Below are 19,733 nucleotides of genomic sequence, written 5' to 3' on the forward strand. Positions count from 1 at the left end.
AGATTTTTTTTTTTTTTTTTTTTAACTAGAAAGTTAATTATTTTTCTTTTCATTATAAATTATTTTTATGCAGCTGATGTGCATAAACCATCACATTTTATCTGGTAGCTGCCCCTCTTTCTTAGGTTTTCTTTGCATATATGTCTTTAGTAAGTGAAAGCTCTCATCATCTTTTACAGTCCAGGAATACTAGGAAAAATACAGGGTCTTTTACTTACTGGATGTTTGACAAAATATTCTTGGGCCAAAAACATTGGCATTACTGGTGAACTTGTTAGAAATTCAGAAGCTAAAAAAATAAAAAAGAAATTCAGAAACTCAGACTTTATTCTAGATCTTCTGAAAAAATAATCTGCATTAACAATATATCCGGTTTATTCTACACATTAAAATTTGAGAGGTACCTGCTAACTCAACATGTCTTTTTGATCTGAAAAATATACACAACTCATTCTGTGTGATGTAAATATAGCACTCAAAAATGTACGTTTGTGTTTATGCCCTTAATTTTATACTTTATTCAGAAAAATAGCATATATATACTGATGTTGTGGCTCCTATGCCACTCTCTTTCATCAGAGTTAGAGAATACATTAGAGATGTCCTTTCTATTTGTTAGTTTTCCTTCTAACAGTCAGGACCCTCCGCTGCGGTCTGTTGGAGTTTGCTGGAGGTCCACTCCAGACCGTGTTTGCCTGGGTATCACCAGCAGAGGCTGCAGAACAGCAAATATTGTAGAATGGTAAATGTTGCTGCCTGATCCTTCCTCTGGAATCTTCATCTCAGAGGGGCACCCAGCTGCATGAGGTGTCAGTCAGCCCCTACTGGGAGGTTGTGTCCGGAATTGGTGGGTTCTTGGTCTCACTGACTTCAAGAATGTCGCCACGGACCCTCGCGGTGAGTGTTATACAGTTCTTAAAGATGGTGTGTCCGGAGTTTGTTCCTTCAGACATTCAGATGTGGCTGGAGCTTCTTCCTTCTGGTGGGTTCATGGTCTCACTGTCAGGAGTGAAGCTGCAGACCTTCGTGGTGAGTGTTACAGCTCTTAAAGGCAGCACGTCTGGAGTTGTTTGTTCTTCCCAGTGGGTTCATGGTCTTGTTGGTTTCAGGAGTGAAGCTGCAGACCTTCGCGGTGTTACAGCTCATAAAGGCAGCGTGGACCCAAAGAGTGAGCAGCAGCAAGATTTATTGCAAAGAGCGAAAGAACAAAGCTTCCACAGTGTGGAAGGGACCCCAGCAGGTTGCCACTGCTGGCACAGGCAGCCTGCTTTTATTCCCTTACCTGACCCCACCCACATCCTGCTGATTGGTCCATTTTATAGAGAGCTGATTAGTCCATTTTACAGAGAGCTGACTGGTGCGTTTACAATCCTTGAGCTAGACACAGAGGCTAGACAAAGTTCTCCAAGTTCCCACTAGGTTAGCTAGACACAGAGTTAGCTAGATACAGAGTACCAATTGGTGTATTTACAAAGCTTGATTTAGACATAGAGTACTGATTGGTGTATTTACAAACCCTGAGCTACAGCATATTTACCATCCTCTAGCTAGACATAAAAGTTCTCGAAGTCCCCACCGGATTAGCTAGATACAGAGTGCTGATTGGTGCACATACAATCCTCCAGCTAGATATAAAAGTTCTCCAAGTCCCCTGGCTTCACTTAGTGGATCCTGCACTGGGGCTGCAGGTGGAGCTGCCCGCCAGTCCCGAGCTGTGCCTGCACTCAGCCCTTGGGCTCTGGATGGGACCGGGCACCATGGAGCAGGGGGCAGTGCCCATCCAGGAGGCTCTGAGCTGGAGCCCACTGCAGGCAGGGGAGCTCAGACATGGTGGGCTGCAGGTCCTGAGCCCTGCCTAGTGGGGAGGCAGCTAAGAATTTAAGTGCAGCACCGGCAGGCTGGGAGACCAGCACTGCTGGGGGACCCTGCGCAACCTCCGCAGCTGCTGGCCCTGGTGCTAAGCCCCTCACTGTCCTGGGCGGGTGGCCCTGCCTGGCTGCTCCATGTGCGGGCCGCTGAGCCAGAGTCCCTGCCCCTGTCCACCCCTGCAGGAACTTGCACTGGCCCAAGAGCGTGGCCCACAGCCCTGGTTCCTGCCTGCACCTCTCCTTCCACACCTGCCCGCAAGCAGAGGGAGGCAGCTTCCACCTCAGCCAGCCCAGAGAGGGGCTCCCATAGTGCCCTGGCGGGCTGAAGGACTCCTCAAGCACCACCAGAGTGGATGCCGAGGCCGAGGAGGCGCTGAGAATGAGGGCTGCTAACACATTGTCACCTCTCAAAGTGTGACAATTAGGCTACTCAGGGGTCAGGGGAGGCAATCTATTCATTCTCAGATCTCAAACTCCATGCTTGGAGAACCACTACTCTCTTCAAAGCTGTCAGACAGGGATGTTTAAGTCTGAAGAAGTTTCTGCTACCTTTTGTTCAGCTATGCCCTCTCCCCAGAGGTGGAGTCTATAGAGGCAGGCAGGCCTCCTTGAGCTGTGGTGGGATCCACCAAGTTCGAGCTTCCTGGCTGCTTTGTTTACCTACTCAAGCCTCAGCAATGGTGGACGCCCCTCCCCCAGCCTCACTGCTGCCTTGCAGTTGGATCTCAGACTGCTGTGCTAGCAGTGAGTGAGGCTCTGTGGGCATGGGACCCTCTGAGCCAGGCGTGGGATATAATCTCCCTTTGCTAAGACTGTTGGAAATGCGCAGTATTAGGGTGGGAATGTCCCAATTTTCCAGGTACTGTCTGTCACAGCTTCCCATGGCTAGGAAAGGGAATTCCCCCACTCCTTGCACTTCCTGGGTGAGACAATACCCCATCCTGCTTTAGCTCACACTCCGTGTACTGCACCCACTGTCTGACAAGCCCCAGTGAGATGAACCCAGTTCCTCAGCTGGAAATGCAGAAATCACCCATCTTCTATGTCGCTCATGCTGGGAGCTGTAGACTGGAGCTGTTCCTATTCAGCCATCTTGGAACCTCTATCAGGTAGTTATAAGTAAGGAAACAATAGGTGCTGGAGAAGATGTGGAGAAATAGGAACACATTTATACTGTTGTTAGGACTGTAAACTAGTTCAACCATTGTGGAAGACAGTGAGGCGATTCCTCAAGGATCTAGAACTAGAAATACATTTGACCCAGCCATCCTATTACTGGGAATATGCCCAAAGGATTATAAATCATGCTGCTGCTGTAAAGACACATGCATACGTATGTTTACTGTGGCACTATTCACAATAGCACAGACTTGGAACCAACTCAGATGTCCATCAATGATAGACTGAATTAAGAAAATGTGGCACATATGCACCATAGAATATTATGCAGCCATAAAAAAAGGATGAGTTCATGTCCTTTACAGGGACATGGATGAAACTGGAAACCGTCATTCTGAGCACACTATCGCAAGGACAGAAAACCAAACACCACATGTTCTCACTCGTAGGTGGGAATTGAACAATGAGGACACTCGGACACGGGGTGGGGAACGTCACACAAAGGGGCCTGTAGTGGCGTTGAGGGAGAGGGGAGGGATAGCATTAGGAGATATACCTAATGTGAATGGCACATGTATACATATGTAACAAACCTGCACGTTGTGCACATGCACCCTAGAACTTAAAGTATAATAAAAATAGAAAAGTAAAAAGAATATATTAGAGAATATTTCTATGTTGAAAATTATTTTATTAGATAATTTTAGTCACTTCTATAAGTCAGAACCAGTTCTCTACTCTCTCATTTGACCCTGAGTCACATTAAAAATTCTGCCTGTGGCCATTTGGTAAATGTGTGTGGGGGTGTGTCTTTAGAGTCAGAGAATAGGGAATATTTCTGTGTTAAAAATTATTTTCTTGGATAATTTCAGTCACTCCTATAAGTCAGAACCTGTTCTCTCTACTCTGTAATTATACCTTGAGTGAAATTTAAAATTCTGTCCATGACCACTTGGTAAATACATGTGTATCTTGTTTGTGTGTTTTTCAGGGACCACTGACATTTAGGGATGTGACTGTAGAATTCTCTCTGGAGGAGTGGCAATGCCTGGACACTGCACAGCAGAATTTATATAGGGATGTGATGTTAGAGAACTACAGAAACCTGGTCTTCCTGGGTGAGAATAACTTCAATACTCAATTCCTAATGTACCCCAAATACTTCATTTTTGGTTTTTTTGTAGAATTATTTGGTAATTTGGTCATTTTTGATAATTATGCTTTGCATAAATGAGTTTCAAACCCCTGTTTTCAAGAAAATCATAAGGATTTGTCAGTGTAGGAAAAAGAAATTTCAAGATGTTTCATCTTGAGCTGAACTTTCCACATTGCTGAGCTGATCTGTATCCCTCATTCTAGATTAGTGGTAATTCCAGAAATTTAGTGGTGTAAAATACTATCGCCCACACCTTAAAATCTAATTGCTAGCACCAATTTTTTAATTCAGTACTACTGGGTAGTGAATTAAGAACCTACAAATATACAGTGTTTTCTAAATATATTTTTTTTAATTTTTGTAAATTAGTATTTTGGGATAAATGTATTAGAATATTGTATTACATCCTCTTTACTGAGCACATTACTAAGTTGGTAATTGGAGAATATGAGCAAGATGCATGTTACTTATTTTTAATAAAACAGGTATTGCTGTCTCTAAGCCAGACCTAGTCACCTGTCTGAAGCAAGGAAAAGAGCCCTGGAATATGAAGAGACATGAGATGGTAGCCAAAACCCCAGGTAGGTGAGAGTGAAAGCCAATACAACAGATGACACAGATGAGAGATCCAAAGGTCAAGGAGAAAGAAAGCAAGTCCTTAAAATGTCATTTGGGAAGCTGTGTTCCAAAGGGTATAGTTTCTGGAAGTCTGAGGCTTGTTTTTGTTTTTTTTTCTTTGTTCTCACATAGGGGCATTTTCTGTCTTATGCTTTTAAATTCTCTGGCCGGGCGCGGTGGCTCAAGCCTGTAATCCCAGCACTTTGGGAGGCCGAGACCGGCGGATCACGAGGTCAGGAGATCGAGACCATCCTGGCTAACCCAGTGAAACCCCGTCTCTACTAAAAAATACAAAAAAAAAACTAGCCGGGCGAGGCGGCGGGCGCCTGTAGTCCCAGCTACTCGGGAGGCTGAGGCAGGAGAATGGCGTGAACCCGGGAGGCGGAGCTTGCAGTGAGCTGAGATCCAGCCACTGCACTCCAGCCTGGGCGACAGACCGAGACTCCGTCTCAAAAAAAAAACAAAATAAATAAATAAAATAAATAAATAAATAAATTCTCTAAAGATTCTACTTTCAGTCATTTTTCTTCAAGTTTACAGTGAGAGCCAAAGTCCTCATGGCATATAAGAGACTGTACAATCTGACTCCTTTTTCATTGTTTTTAGGGACACACAAATATCTGCATAATTTTTAAAAACTGTTAAGCTATTTTTTAAGTTCTCTTTTTGCATCATGTCTGAAATGAATGGAGTAGTGGTTTCTTTTCCATTGAATTTTTAATTTTTCTGCACATTCCATCTTTTTAGTATATTGAGAGTTTGGAATGATAAAATATGATGTCGTTCTGCTTTATTTTTTTTCCTTCAGATTGCTTTGTCTATTCAAAGTTTATTGTAGTTTCATGTAAACTTTAGTCTTGTATTTTCCATTACTGTGAAAAAAACTTGCCACTGGAATTTTTATAGGGAGCTTATTGAATCTGTATTTATTGAATCTATATTCTTTCAAGTCAGAGTCATAAAACATTTTTAAATTTATCTGTGTCTTCTCTATTTCTTTTCCTAGCTATCTTATATCTTTCAGTGCCAAGAATTTTTATTTCCTTGGTCTTTGTTCTCAGAGATAAATTTATTTATTTATGTTTTTGAGATGTAGTTTCACTCTTCTTGCCCAGAATAGAGTGCAATGACGTGGTCGCAGCTCACTGCTAACTCCACCTCCTGGGTTCTAGCAATTCTCCTGCCTCAGCCTTTCAAGCAGCTGGGATTACAGGCACCTGCCACCATGCCCAGCTAATTTTTGTATTTTTAGTAAAGATGAGGTTCCACCATGTTGGTCAGGCTAGTCTTGAACTCCTGACCTCAGATGATCCACCCTCCTTGGCCTCCCAAACAGCTGGGATTACAGGTGTGAGCCACCGTGCCCAGCCAGAAATTTATTATTTTAATGCTATTGTAAATAAGATTTTTTTTTGTCTATTTTATCAGATAGTTTGTCTTAAGTGTATGGGACCATAACTTGTATGTTAATTTTATATTTTGTGAATTTACTGAGTTTATTAACTTAGGTTTTAATGCACTGCTTATGGTTTTCTATATATAAGATCATGTAATCTACAAACAGCAAATTTTTACTTATTTGTCTTCAGTTTCAATGACTTTTAGAAAATTGTTTTGACTAATTATTCTGCCACATACTTCAGTGCTATGTTAAAATGGAAGCATTGACAAGCTGCACAATATAATTTTGCATTTGGTGTCTGTGAATTTGAAGAAGCAAACACCTCTTGAAGTTGCTATAAACTGGTTTCAGGAGGTAAAGATCTTCCATTGGGCCCCCAGGGTGATGGGATTCCCACTGGGTTTGTGATGGAGAGGGGTTGTAGCTTGGTCACAAGATTGCTGGGTCTGCACTAGCATCCACCTTTAGTCGGCTTGTTACAAGGGGCTCAGGTAGTTGTAATTCCCAATTATTTTTGGACAGACTGGATATACTTCAAAATTTTGCTCTGTAGGGCAGACACTAGGGCAGGTTTTTGTAGTTGGGTCTGTATATAATGTACCTTAAATCGGGATGTAAATGAGTATGGCTTTTGCTGAGTACCACAGAGGATTTCCTCGGGTCACTGTGTTGCTTTCTAGGTAAAGAGAACTGGCCATAAACTGTGGCCCAGGAAGCTGGAACTGAAACTTTGAACTGCTAAAGGCACCACATTAAAAGCCAGGGTCTGCAGGCCTGGGGCCCCCATGGCTATAAACGGGTGTCTTCCTCCAGGCCTGTGAAAGTAAAGAATCTCTCCCAGACTGTGGCTGAAAGGATTTTGAAGTAATTAGAGTAAATTCGAATTCTCAGTGGGACCAAGGTGGGTTGGCCATTTCCTGTACTGTAGCCAAGACCAGGGATCCTGTAGTTTGCCACTGGAATGACAGCCTACCTTCTGAAGAGAACACTCTTCAATCTTTGGCTTAGCAGAATTTCACAACTTCATCCCTGGACCTTAAAGATCTCTTAAAGGCACTTATTTTGGAGATAGGGTCTTGCTACATAACCCAGACTGGTTTTGAAATCCTACCCTGAAGCAATTCTCCAACCTTAACATACCATGTAGCTGTTATTACAGGTTCAAGCCATGAGGACTGGTTCTCTCATAAAGGTATTTTTGTCAGGGATGGCCAACAAATTTTCTTGCTGTGGTTGAATAGACAAATAGGACACCTTTTATTTTTCCATCTTACTAATGTCACCCTTTCTACAAGTTTTTAATTTCTATTTTCTGTTTCAAATTTGCCTGTAATTTTAGATTCAGACATTAGGAACAATAAAGTAGAATTTACATGTTATGTTTGAAGTAAATTAGATAATTAGTAGGCACTCCATATTTACTAATATAGTTACTTATAAATTTAAGTTTGCTGCAGGCAAACAGGAATTATAAGCTTTTCACCCACTTTCTCTAGCCTATATCTAAATAATAACAATTTATGTCTAAATATTTGTTTTATATAACAGAGACTCTAACTATAATCTGCTATATATATTATATGTATATAAAATATATAATATATATTAAATTACGTACATATAATTTAGCAATGTAAGGCTATTCCTTGCTTCTAAACTTGGATTACAGCAGTTTCATTTTGTGAAAGAATAACATACAATTAAAACATAAACATGATCTCTAGTTTATTTTAAATGCTTATTTATTAAATGTTTGTCATTAGAATCTTCTATTTATGATTATACTGCATTTTCTCTAAAATTTTACTGCCACATAGTGCCTGTCAGTGATTCAAAATACCTGCCTTCAGTAAGTACACAGTTACTGTCAAATATTGTAGCTATCTCGACAATTTTTTTTTAATGGTACATCAATGTTGCATACCAGATTATATGAGTAAACATTTTATTATTGTTTTGCAGTTCCATGTTTGTGTTTTTTTCAGTGTAGGTTTCTTAACATCAGTTCATTGTGAGTTTTTTGTTTTACTTACGTACTATAATTTTAGACAATTTGCAATTCTGTTTGTACACTTTAAGTCAATATAAGAGATAAACCATCCAGGCTGAGCGCAGTGGCTCACAGCTTTAATCTTAGCACTTTGGGAGGCCGAGGCGGGTGGATTACCTGAGGTCAGGAGTTTGAGACCAGCCTGACCAATTTGGTGAAACCCCGTCTCTACTAAAAATACAAAAAATTAGCCGGGCATGGTGGCGTGCACCTGTATCTGTAATCCCAGCTACTCGGGAGGGTGAGGCAGGAGAATTGCTTGAACCCAGTAGGCAGAGGTTTCAGTGAGCCAAGATCGTGCCATTGCACTCTGGCTTGGGTGACAGAGCAAGAATCCTCAAGGAAAAAAAAAAAGATAAACCATTCATCCATTCATATGTCTGTCATGATCAGATTATATAGGTGTGTGTTTTTATCTATACCCCAATTTTGGTTATCGCTTATGTATATATTTTTTAGCTGATTTTTAGTGGTTTTGTCTAAGTGAGTAGTCATGGAAATAGTCTTATTTTCACCATGTGTTTAGTGAATATATATTTTTTTGTGTTAAAAACTTTTGTGATTTGAAGGTATTCTTTTTTTTTTTTTTTTGAGACGGAGTCTCGCTCTGCCGCCCAGGCTGGAGTGCAGTGGCCGGATCTCAGCTCACTGCAAGCTCCGCCTCCCGGGTTCACGCCATTCTCCTGCCTCAGCCTCCCGAGTAGTTGGGACTACAGGCGCCCGCCACCTCGCCCGGCTAGTTTTTTTGTATTTTTTAGTAGAGACGGGGTTTCACCGTGTTAGCCAGGATGGTCTCGATCTCCTGACCTCGTGATCCGCCCGTCTCGGCCTCCCAAAGTGCTGGGATTACAGGCTTGAGCCACCGCGCCCGGCCGGTATTCTTTTTTTAATATTCTTTCTTTTTCGTCATTTTTTTGAAGTTAATTTTTGAAAGGATTTATAATTCTGTATTTTTTTTAGTTTTTCTCCTAAAACATTTATTGTTGAAAAAACAGATAACATAAAATTTACCGTCTTTTTTTGAGATGGAATCTTGCTCTGCTACCTAGACTGGACTGCAGTGGCATAATGTCGGCTCATTGTAACCTTTGCCTCCCTGCAATCTTCGCCTCCCGCATTCAAGCAATTCTCCTGCCTCAGCCTCCTGAGTAGCTGGGATTATAGCCATAGGCAACCACACCCAGATAATTTTTGTATTTTTAGAAGAGATGCGGTTTCACCATGTTGGCCAGGCTGATCTTGAACTCCTGGCCTCAAGTGATCTGCCTGCCCCGGCCTCCCAATGTGCTGGGATTATAGGTGTGAGTCACCCCGCCTGGCCTAAAATTTACCATCTTTAGTCTATTTATGTGTACATTTCAGTCCTAGGAAGGTGGTGGCTCACATCAATAATAGCAGGATTTTGGGAGGCCAAGTCAGAAGGATTACTTGAGCCCAAAATATTGAGACCAGCCTGAGCAACATATAAAGACCCCCTCTCTGCAAAAAAAAAAAAAATTTAATAGCCAGCCATGGTAGTGTGCACCTGTGGCCCTAGCTATTTGGGAGCTAGGGGGGAGTATTATTTGAACCTGGGAGTTTGAGGCTGCAGTGAGCCATAGTTGTACCGCTGCATTCCAGCTTGGGTGACAAAACCCTGTTTCCAAAAAAATGGCATATATTTCAGGCATGTTAAGTACATTCACATTGTTATACAAGAGACTTATAGAAATTTTCCATCTTGTAAAACTAAAACTCAATACCCATTAAGTAAAAACAACCCATTTTACCCTCTCCAACCATTGACAAACACCATTTCACTTTCTGTTTTTATGAGTGTGACTACTTAAAATATCTCGTATTATGGAATTATATAGTATTCATTATTTTGTTACTGGCTTATTTCAGGGAACACAATATTCTCAGTTAATCTTCAAATATGACAAGATTTTATAACGCCAAATAATATTTCATTGTATTTATGTATTATATTTTTCAACGTGTTTCCAGATTAAAAGACATTTGGGTTTCTTCAGCCTTTTGACTTTTGTGAATACTAATACAATAAACATGATTGTTCAAATTTGTCTTCCAGGTCCTGTGTTGCATGTTATAGATACAGATTCATAAATGAGATTGCTGTATTCTATAATTTTATTTTTAATTATTTGAGGTACATTTATAACCTTTTTAAATAATGGCTACATTCCTGAGTTTCACCAGCAATCAACATGGGTTTCATTTTCATTGCATCATCAACAGATTTGGGTTTTTTGTTTGTTTGCTTTTTGTTTTGAGACAGAGTATAGCTCTGTTGCCCAGGCTGGAGTGCAGTGGTGCGATCTTGGCTTCACTGTAAGCTCTGCTTCCCGGGTTCACGCTATTCTCCTGTCTCAGCCTCCAGAGTAGCTGGGACTACAGGTGCCCGCCACCACACCTGGCTAATTTTTTGTATTTTTAGTAGAGACAGGGTTTCACCATTTTAGCCAAGATGGTCTCTATCTCCTCACCTCGTGATCCACCCACCTCGGCCGCCCAAAGTGCTGGAATTACAGGCGTGAACCACTGCGCCCAGCATGAAGATAATTTAAAAACTATCAGCTGGGCACGGTGGTTCACGCCTGTAATCCCAGCACTTGGGGAGGCCGAGGCAGGTGGATCACCTGAGGTCAGCAGTTTGAGACTAGCCTGGCCAAGGTGACAAAACCCCATCTTTACCAAAAATACAAAAACATTAGCCGTGCATGGTGTTGGGCACCTGTAATCCCGGTTACTCGTGAAGCTGAGGCAGGGGGAATCGCTTGAACTCAGAAGGCGGAGGTTGCAGTGAGTCAACATGGTGCCATTGCACTTCAGCTGGGCGACAAGAGCGAAACTCCGTCTCCAAAAAAAAAAAAAAAAAAAAAAAAAACCTAAATTTCTAGCTATTATTGTTCATTTTTACTTGTCAAAAGCACAACAATTTATAATAAAATATTGTCAAATATTCATATTGCTGAAGTGTTTTCGTCTTGCAGAACTAAATCTCTACACATCATACAACTACCAATTTTTCCTGTATTGTGGCACTTTTCAAACACCATTCTGTTTTCTGTTCCTCGTGGTGCAATTTCTTTATATATCTCATACAATCTCTGTCTGTTTGTGGCTGGCTCATGTCACTTTGCAAAATGTCATCAAGATTTATCTGTGTAGTTGTTAGAATATTTTCTGCTTTTTGGAAACTGAGTATTCCAATATTTTTACATTTCAAATTATATGTATTGAATAATTTGGTGACAGAAACTAGCATTGTTTTTACCTATTGGCTTTCAGTAACAATGCTACAATTATGGGTAAGCAAATGACTATATGACCATATATATGAAAGTTTATGTGTTGCATTCTATTTGATTTGTCTTGTTTTCAGCTTGATACTCATACCAAATTGCTTTAATTCTGTAGCTTTGTAATCTGTTTTGAAATTAGAAATTATAATGCCTCCAACATTTTTTTTTTTTTGGAAGATTGTTGGGTCCTTTGTTGTCTCTTGCGATAGCACTCGGCATTTGCTGTTGCTATTTTTTTCAAAAATGCAATGAGAAATTTGAGAAACATTGCATTAAATCTGTAGATTACATTAAATAGTATAAACATCTTTACAATATTAATTATTTTAACCTTTGAACAAGAGCATGCTTGAGTGTATTGTTTAATTTCTATATATTTGTGAATTTTTCAATTTTTTCCCATTGTTTTATATTCTTATTCCATTTTGTTCATGGAAAGTAATCCATAAATTTTAGGGTGTTTTTATTGTTTTGTTTTGTTTTTTTTTGAGACAATCTCTGTTGCCCAGGCTGGAACCCCTGCCTCCTGGGTTCAAGCAATTCTTGTGCCTTAACCTCCTGAGTATCTGAGGGATTATAGGTGCTTGCCACCAGGCCCAGCTAATTTTTGTATTTTTAGTAGAGACAGGGTTTCACCATATTGGCCAGGCTGGTCTCAAACTCCCCACCTCAGTTGATCCACCCGCCTTGGTCTCCCAAAGTGCTGAGACTATAGGCATAAACTCAAAGTTTTAGGTGTTTTTTTTGTTTTGTTTTGTTTTGTTTTTGTTTTTGTTTTGAGACAGAGTCTCGCTTTGTCGCCCAGGCTGGAGTGCAGTGGTACAATCTTGGCTCACTGCAAGCTCTGCCTCCTGGGTTCATGCCATTCTCCTGCCTCAGCCTCCCCAGTAGCTGGGATTACAGGCACCTGCCACCACGCCCGGCTAATTTTTTGCATTTTTAGAGATGGAGTTTCACTGTCTAGCCAGGATAGTCTGGATCTCCTGACCTCGTGATCCACCCACCTCAACCTCCCAAAGTGCTGGGATTACAGGCATGAGCCACCGTGCCATGCCAGGTATTTATTTATTTAGTTAGTTAGTTATTTTTATTTTTATTTTTTGAGACAGAGTCCTGCTCTGTTGCCCTGGCTAGAGTGCAGCAGCTGTGGTCTCCGCTCACTGCAACTACTTCCGCCTCCTGGGTCCAAGCGATTCTCCTGCCTCAGCCTCCCAAGTAGCTGGGATCACAGGCATGCACCACTATACCTGGCTAATTTTGTATTTTCATGTTGGCCAGGCTGGTCTTGAACTCCTGACCTTAGGTGATCTACCTGCCTCGGCCTCCCAAAGTTTTTGGATTACAGGTGTAAGCCACCGCGCCCAGCTCAAAATTTTAATTTTTTTTTTTTTTTTTTTTTTTCTTGAGACAGAGTCTCGCTCTGTCGCCCAGGCTGGAGTGCAGTGGCGCAATCTCGGCTCACTGCAAGCTCCGCCTCCCAGATTCACGCCATTCTCCTGCCTCAGCCTCCTGAGTAGCTGGGACTACAGGCGCCCGCCACCGCGCCCGGCTAATTTTTTGTATTTTTAGTAGAAACGGGGTTTCACCGTGGTCTCGATCTCCTGACCTTGTGATCCGCCCGCCTCGGCCTCCCAAAGTGCTGGGATTACAGGCGTGAGCCACCGCACCCGGCCTCAAAATTTTAATTTTAAAACATTTGTTAAGATTTATTTTTTTGAGCTAACAGGTGGTCTATCAAAAAGAATGTTGTATGAGCTATTGCAAAGGGTGTTTTTCCTAATGTTGAGAAGTGTTCTCTATAACTGTTAGAAATACTTGTTTTATACTGCCCTCAAGTCTGCTGTTTTTTTTTTTTTTTTTTTTTTTGAGACCGAGTCTTGCTCTGTCACCCAGGCTGGAGTGCGGTGGCCAGATCTCAGCTCACTGCAAGCTCCGCCTCCCGGGTTCACGCCATTCTCCTGCCTCAGCCTCCCCGAGTAGCTGGGACTACAGGCGCCCGCCACCACACCCGGCTAGTTTTTTGTATTTTTTAGTAGAGATGGGGTTTCACGGTGTTAGCCAGGATGGTCTCGATCTCCTGACCTCGTGATCCGCCTGTCTCGGCCTCCCAAAGTGCTGGGATTACAGGCTTGAGCCACCGCGCCCGGCCTGCTGTTTCTTTACTAATACTCTCTTTTATTATTATTATCAGAGAATGTGAGGTATCAAAATATCCTGCTATAATTACATTGCTTTTTATGTGTTTTTTCAATTATGTCAATATTTACCTTACATATTTGGAACCCTAATGTGAGATACACACGTACACACACGTGCACATATGTACAAATTTTTCATAGGTTCCCAGTGAATAAATCTATTATTGCTTAAAATGCCCTTCTTTGTCTTTTTGGAGTTTTGACTTCATATATATTTTATATAATATGAGTTTTTGACTCAAGATGTAGCTCATGTAATACTAATTTGAACTTTTCTGCTCTCATTTGGTTAATATCTGGATAAAATGCCTACTTCAATCTTGCCACTTTCAGGCTTTATTATTATTAGTTCTAAACTGACTCTTGTAGAAAGGCTATTGAAACTATGTCTCTTGATTAGAAAGTTAATTATACATATATGTAAGTAATTTTCTGAAAGACAAAGGCTCCTGTTATTTTATTTTATTTGATTCTTGTATCTTTATCCCTCATTTTCTGTCTTCCTTTGTGTCTATTTCATTTTAATATTGATAAAATTTCACTTCTTTCTTATTTTCTTTTGGGTGTCTACACAGATATTTTCTTTGTGATACTTTGGGGATTACATAAAACCTCTAAAAGATAAAACAGTATATATTTAATCTGGTGAAAAATGAACTTCAGTTATATACAAAAATTTTTCATCATTACATCTGCCCTCAACTTTGTTATTGATATTGCTGATTATATCTTTTTAAGTTGTGTATTTATTAACAGATATTTACAATACTTTCTGTGCTTTTATTTTTCTAATTTTAGAGAATAATAAAAGTTTTCTGTCTCCTTATGAGAATGCTAAGGAATTCTATTTTTGTGTATGTATGTTTCCCAGGAACTTACGTATTTTTATATGATTGTGTGTTCTTGCATCATGTTATTTTGAGTGGAAGAAACTTTTTTCGGCATCTTTGATAAATAGGCCATCTATAGTGCCAATATACTGTCTCAGGATTTGGTTATTTTGGAAGATCTTTATTATTGTTTGGTAGGACATTTTTGCTGGTGATTATTCTCACTTGACAGCTACTTTTCTTCAGGGCTTTGACAATATCACACAGTTTTCTTCTGGCGTGTAAAATTTTCTTCTGAAAAACTTTATTGTGTAACTATGCTTACAAATGACACATCACTTTCATCTTGCAGCTCTTTAGATTCTTTCTTATCTGTGACATTTTAAATTGTTCTTATAGATGTGTGTTTTAGTTTGTGGAACTTCTTTATTTTTATACTATTTTTTCTTTAGAATTGGTTATTATCTCTTTTTGTGTTTTTTACCTCCACAATTCCTGTTTTTAAAATACTTTTATAATGATTGCTTTCTGAAAATTTCATGATTTTTTTGAAGGGGCCATGTTGCCCTAATATTTTGTATACATTGTAATCTTTGATTGAGACTTGGACATTTAAGAAAAAAAAAAGCCACCTGTCACAATCTTTACAATGTAGCTTTATCCTGGCACAGTCTGAAACCAGTTGTCACGGCTAGTCATCCTGGGAGCCTTTCAAACATATTCTTACAATGTGTCTTATCTGAAATGTTTTATTTTCTAGTTTTAAAAGTTTATTTGCATTTATCACTTGCTACACTTGATCCCTTTCTGTGGTACTGCAGTCTCTCTGCTGGTGTGACATTTACCTTTGGTCTCAGCAGTCTCAAATTGTCATTCCAAAGTATACTATTTTTTTCAGCATTTTATTTAATGAGAGACTGAAACCAGGGTCTTGAAAGACCCCTAAAAGCCAGACATAAAAATGTATGTGCCAGTATTTTTCTTGTCTTTTAAATAGAAACAAGGAGTTGGCAATTTACTTCTAAGAACACTATGTTATACTGGGGAGAAGGAAGTTCTGTGTTGGGTTAATGTAACAGACTTTTCTTTTTCTTCATGTTGCTTTTTTCATTGTTTTCACCTGGGGCACTTCACACATTTATTTATAAATTTTCCAAAAATGTGTTTTGGTCAGTATGTTTTTGTTACATTTTATATGTTTTTGAATAAATTAGAGGCTGTGTTATTTTGCTATGCCATCTTGGTTATATAGTTTATATAGTTTTATAGGTTAGATTTGTAAAAAATATTTACCTGAGTCCAGTAAGTGGAGTAATTTGTTGTTTTAATTTCTTTTAGTTATGTGTTCTCATATTGCTGAAGACCTTTGGCCAGAGCGAGACATTAAAGATTTTTTCCAAAAAGTCATACTGAGGAGATATGATAAATGTGGACGTGATAATTTACAATTAAGATTAGGCTGTAAAAGTGTGGATGAGTGTAAGGTGTGCAAAGGAGATTGTAATAGACTTAACCAATGTCTGACAACAACCCAGAGGAAAATATATCAATGTGATGAATATGAGAAAGTCTTTTATAAATTTTCAAATGTAGATAGACATAAGATAAGACATACTGAAAAGAAAACTTGCAAATGTAAAGAATGTGGTAAATCATTTTGCATGCTTTCACAACTAACTCAACATAAGAGAATTCATACTAGAGAGAATTCCCACAAATGTGAAGAATGTGGCAAAGCCTTTAACAAGTCCTCGGCCCTTACTAAACATAAGATAATTCATACTGGAGAGAAGCCCTACAAATGTGAAGAGTGTGGCAATGCTTTTAACCGGTCCTCAGCCCTTTCTCGACATAAGAGGATTCATACTGGAGAGAAACCCCACAAATGTGAAGAGTGTGGCAAAGCCTTTAACAGGTTTTCACACCTTACTCGACATAAGATAATTCATACTAGAGAAAAACCCTACAAATGTGAAGAATGTGGCAAAGCCTTTAACTGGTCTTCACACCTTACTGAACATAAGAGAATTCATACTAGAGAGAAGCCCTACAAATGTGATGAATGTTGCAAAGCCTTTAACTGGTCTTCAGCTCTTACTACCCTTACTCAACATAAGATAATTCATACTAGAGAGAAACCCTACAAATGTGAAGAGTGTGGCCAAGCCTTTAACCGGTCCTCAGCCCTTACTGGACATAAGATGAGTCATATTGGAGAGAAACCCTACAAACATGAAGAGTGTGGAAAAGCTTTTAACCGGTCTTCACACCTTATTCAACATAAGATGATTCATAATAGAGAGAAACCCTACACATGTGAACAGTGTGGCAAAACTTTTAACCAGTCTTCATACCTTATTCCACATAAGATAATTCATATTAGAGAGAAACCCTACAAGTGTGATGAGTGTGGCAAAACCTTTAACCGGTCTTCACACCTTGCTCAACATAAGATAATTCATACTGGAGAGAAACCCTACAAATGTGAAGAATGTGGTAAACCTTTTAATCGTTTATCAAACCTTACTGTACATAAGAGAATTCATGCTCAAGAACCCCAACGAAGTGAAGAATGTGGCAAAGCTTGTAACCATTCCTCGATCCTTATTAAACATAAGGGAATTCATAGTAGAGAAACCGTACAAATGTGAAGAATGTGGCCTGGATTTAACAAATCCTCAACATTTACTAAGTACAAAAGAATTCATGAGAACTCATATGGAAGATAAAGCCTAGAAATAAGAAGAATGTGACAAAGCCTTTACAAGTTCTCAACACATAATTTATACTAGAAAGAAATCCTAAAGTGTGAAGAATGTCACAAAGCCCTTAACAAGTCCTCAATTATTAACAGATATAAGATGTTTCATACTGGAGCAAAACTCTACAATCCTGAATGTCACAGTGCTTTTAATAACACCTCAAACTTTTCTAAACATTAAAAAAAGAAAAAAAAAGATTATACTCTTGCAAAACTCTAGAAATACAAAGAATGTGAAAGAGCTTTTAAATGGTTTTCACACTTGATTGCGGGTAAAATAATTTATACTGGAGAAAACTCCAAGTATGAAGAATATAACTTTTAACCAGTGTTCACAACTTATTGCACAGGAAAGCATTTATAGTTGAGAAATGGTGTACAGGCCAGGCGCGGTGGCTCAAGCCTGTAATCCCAGCACTTTGGGAGGCCGAGACGGGCGGATCACGAGGTCAGGAGATCGAGACCATCCTGGCTAACCCAGTGAAACCCCGTCTCTACTAAAAAATACAAAAAACTAGCCGGGCGAGGTGGCGGGCGCCTGTAGTCCCAGCTACTCGGGAGGCTGAGGCAGGAGAATGGCGTAAACCTGGGAGGCGGAGCTTGCAGTGAGCCGAGATCCGGCCACTGCACTCCAGCCTGGGCGACAGAGCGAGACTCCGTCTCAAAAAAAAAAAAAAAAAGAGAGAGAGAAATGGTGTACAAATATAAAGAATGTGGGAAAGTCATTAATATCTGCTCACATATTGTACAACATCAGAGAGTTCATACTTAATATTATAAATACAATAACTATCAAACGATCTTTCAGAAATATAAGCCTTTAAAGTGAAGAGTTTATTCTGAAGACAAACATTACAAATATAAAGAGGGTTGTAGTACTTGTATCACTTATTTTATTGTACACATTTTTTTTTTTTTATTTTTAAGACAGAGTCTCGCTCTGTCACCCAGGCTGGAGTGTGGTGGCGTGATCTCAGCTCATTGCACGCTGCAAGCTCCGCCTCCCAGGTTCACAAGATTCTCCTGCCTCAGACTTGCAAGTGGCTGGGACTAGTGGTGCCGCGCCCACCCGCCCGCCACCACCCCCAGCTAATTTTTTGTATTTTTAGTAGAAATGGGGTTTCACTGTGTTAGCCAGGATGGTCTCAATCTCCTGACCTCGTGATCCACCTGCCTCGGCCTCCCAAAGTGCTGGGATTACAGGCGTGAGCCACCATGCCCGCCTATTGTACACATTTTCTACTAGAGAAGAACCGTGAAGCAGTTGCTGAAACTTTGTTCAACGTTAGGGAATTTATATCGGAGAAGAATTCAGCAAATGTAATCAGTTTGGGAAAACATTTTTTCAATAACTATAGCATAGAAAATGCCAGAGAGCTCATACTAAAATATTCTTTTGCAGATGAAATAAATACGAAGAAATATTTAATTCAAATTGAGTTTATATAATTATCAGAGAATTAACAGTAGAAATAGCTAAGGCACTGACACTTCAGACATTACACTAAATCAGACTGCTGTGTGTAGAAAATCCAAAACTACAGTTGGTAAGTAAATTAATTTTATATAACTTTAAAATGAGTAGACATTTCTTTGAAAAGTCATAATTACATTCAAGTATACTTTTTTGGTAAGTTACAAAACTTTCTAAAAGTAAATAATGATGTAAGTTAACTCTGAAATTACTTCATGCTATTTCTTCATTTCTATTGCGTTCACCTGTGAAAGCATATGATCAACTATTGCTGCATAAGAGATATGAGGGATACTTTATTAGGTGGGAATTACACACCACCTCTTCTCTAAAAGAGTAAGGACAATGAAATGTAAGATGCATGATAAGTATGTAAGTGAAGAGGCTCTTTGTAGTTAACTTAGTGATTTATGAGGTAGTTGTTCAGAGTAATACTCTTTCATGTTATAAGAGAAAAACATTTTTTAGTTAAATGTAAGTTAAAGTAGTACCATATAATGTTACTGATTGTACTTTTATTTAATAAAATGCAGTACATTTAAAAACTCTTAGATTATGTGTGGACTTAATTTTTAATTAGATATTTTCTTTTACTATATTAATACTATTGTACATTCTGGCTGGGCGCAGTGGCTCACTCATGTCTGTAATCCCAACACTTTGGGAGGCTGAGACAGGCAGAACACTTGAGATCGGGAGCTCGAGACCAGCCTGGCCAACATGGTGAAACCCTGTCTCTACTAAAAATACAAGATATTAGCCGGGCATGGTGGTAGGTGCCTGTAATCCCAGTTACTTCAGAGATTGAGGCAGAAGAATCAATTGAAGCCAGGAGGCAGAGGTTGCAGAGAGCCAAGATCACGCCATTGCACTCTAGCCTGGACAACAAGAGCAAGATCCTGTTTAAAAAAAAAAAAAAAAAAGTTTTGTGCATTCAATGGAGCATTAT

The 19,733-nt window shown here is 39.6% G+C and overlaps 1 protein-coding gene across 1 annotated transcript in view; it reads left to right on the forward strand.

Moving 5' to 3' along the window:
• The window catches only part of LOC126942256 (zinc finger protein 257-like), a 28,529-nt gene extending 11,131 nt beyond the window's left edge, over nucleotides 1-17,398 (forward strand). Inside the window, exons 2-4 of the mRNA XM_050769629.1 lie at nucleotides 3,979-4,105; nucleotides 4,629-4,724; nucleotides 15,888-17,398. Of these exons, the coding sequence (XP_050625586.1) occupies nucleotides 3,979-4,105; nucleotides 4,629-4,724; nucleotides 15,888-17,200 (1,536 nt within the window). The 3' untranslated portion in view covers nucleotides 17,201-17,398. The remainder of the gene's footprint in view (nucleotides 1-3,978; nucleotides 4,106-4,628; nucleotides 4,725-15,887) is intronic.
• The last annotated feature ends 2,335 nt before the right edge of the window (nucleotides 17,399-19,733 follow it).

The sequence above is a fragment of the Macaca thibetana genome, chromosome 19 (assembly GCF_024542745.1).
Source record: "Macaca thibetana thibetana isolate TM-01 chromosome 19, ASM2454274v1, whole genome shotgun sequence".
Lineage (NCBI taxonomy): Eukaryota > Metazoa > Chordata > Mammalia > Primates > Cercopithecidae > Macaca > Macaca thibetana.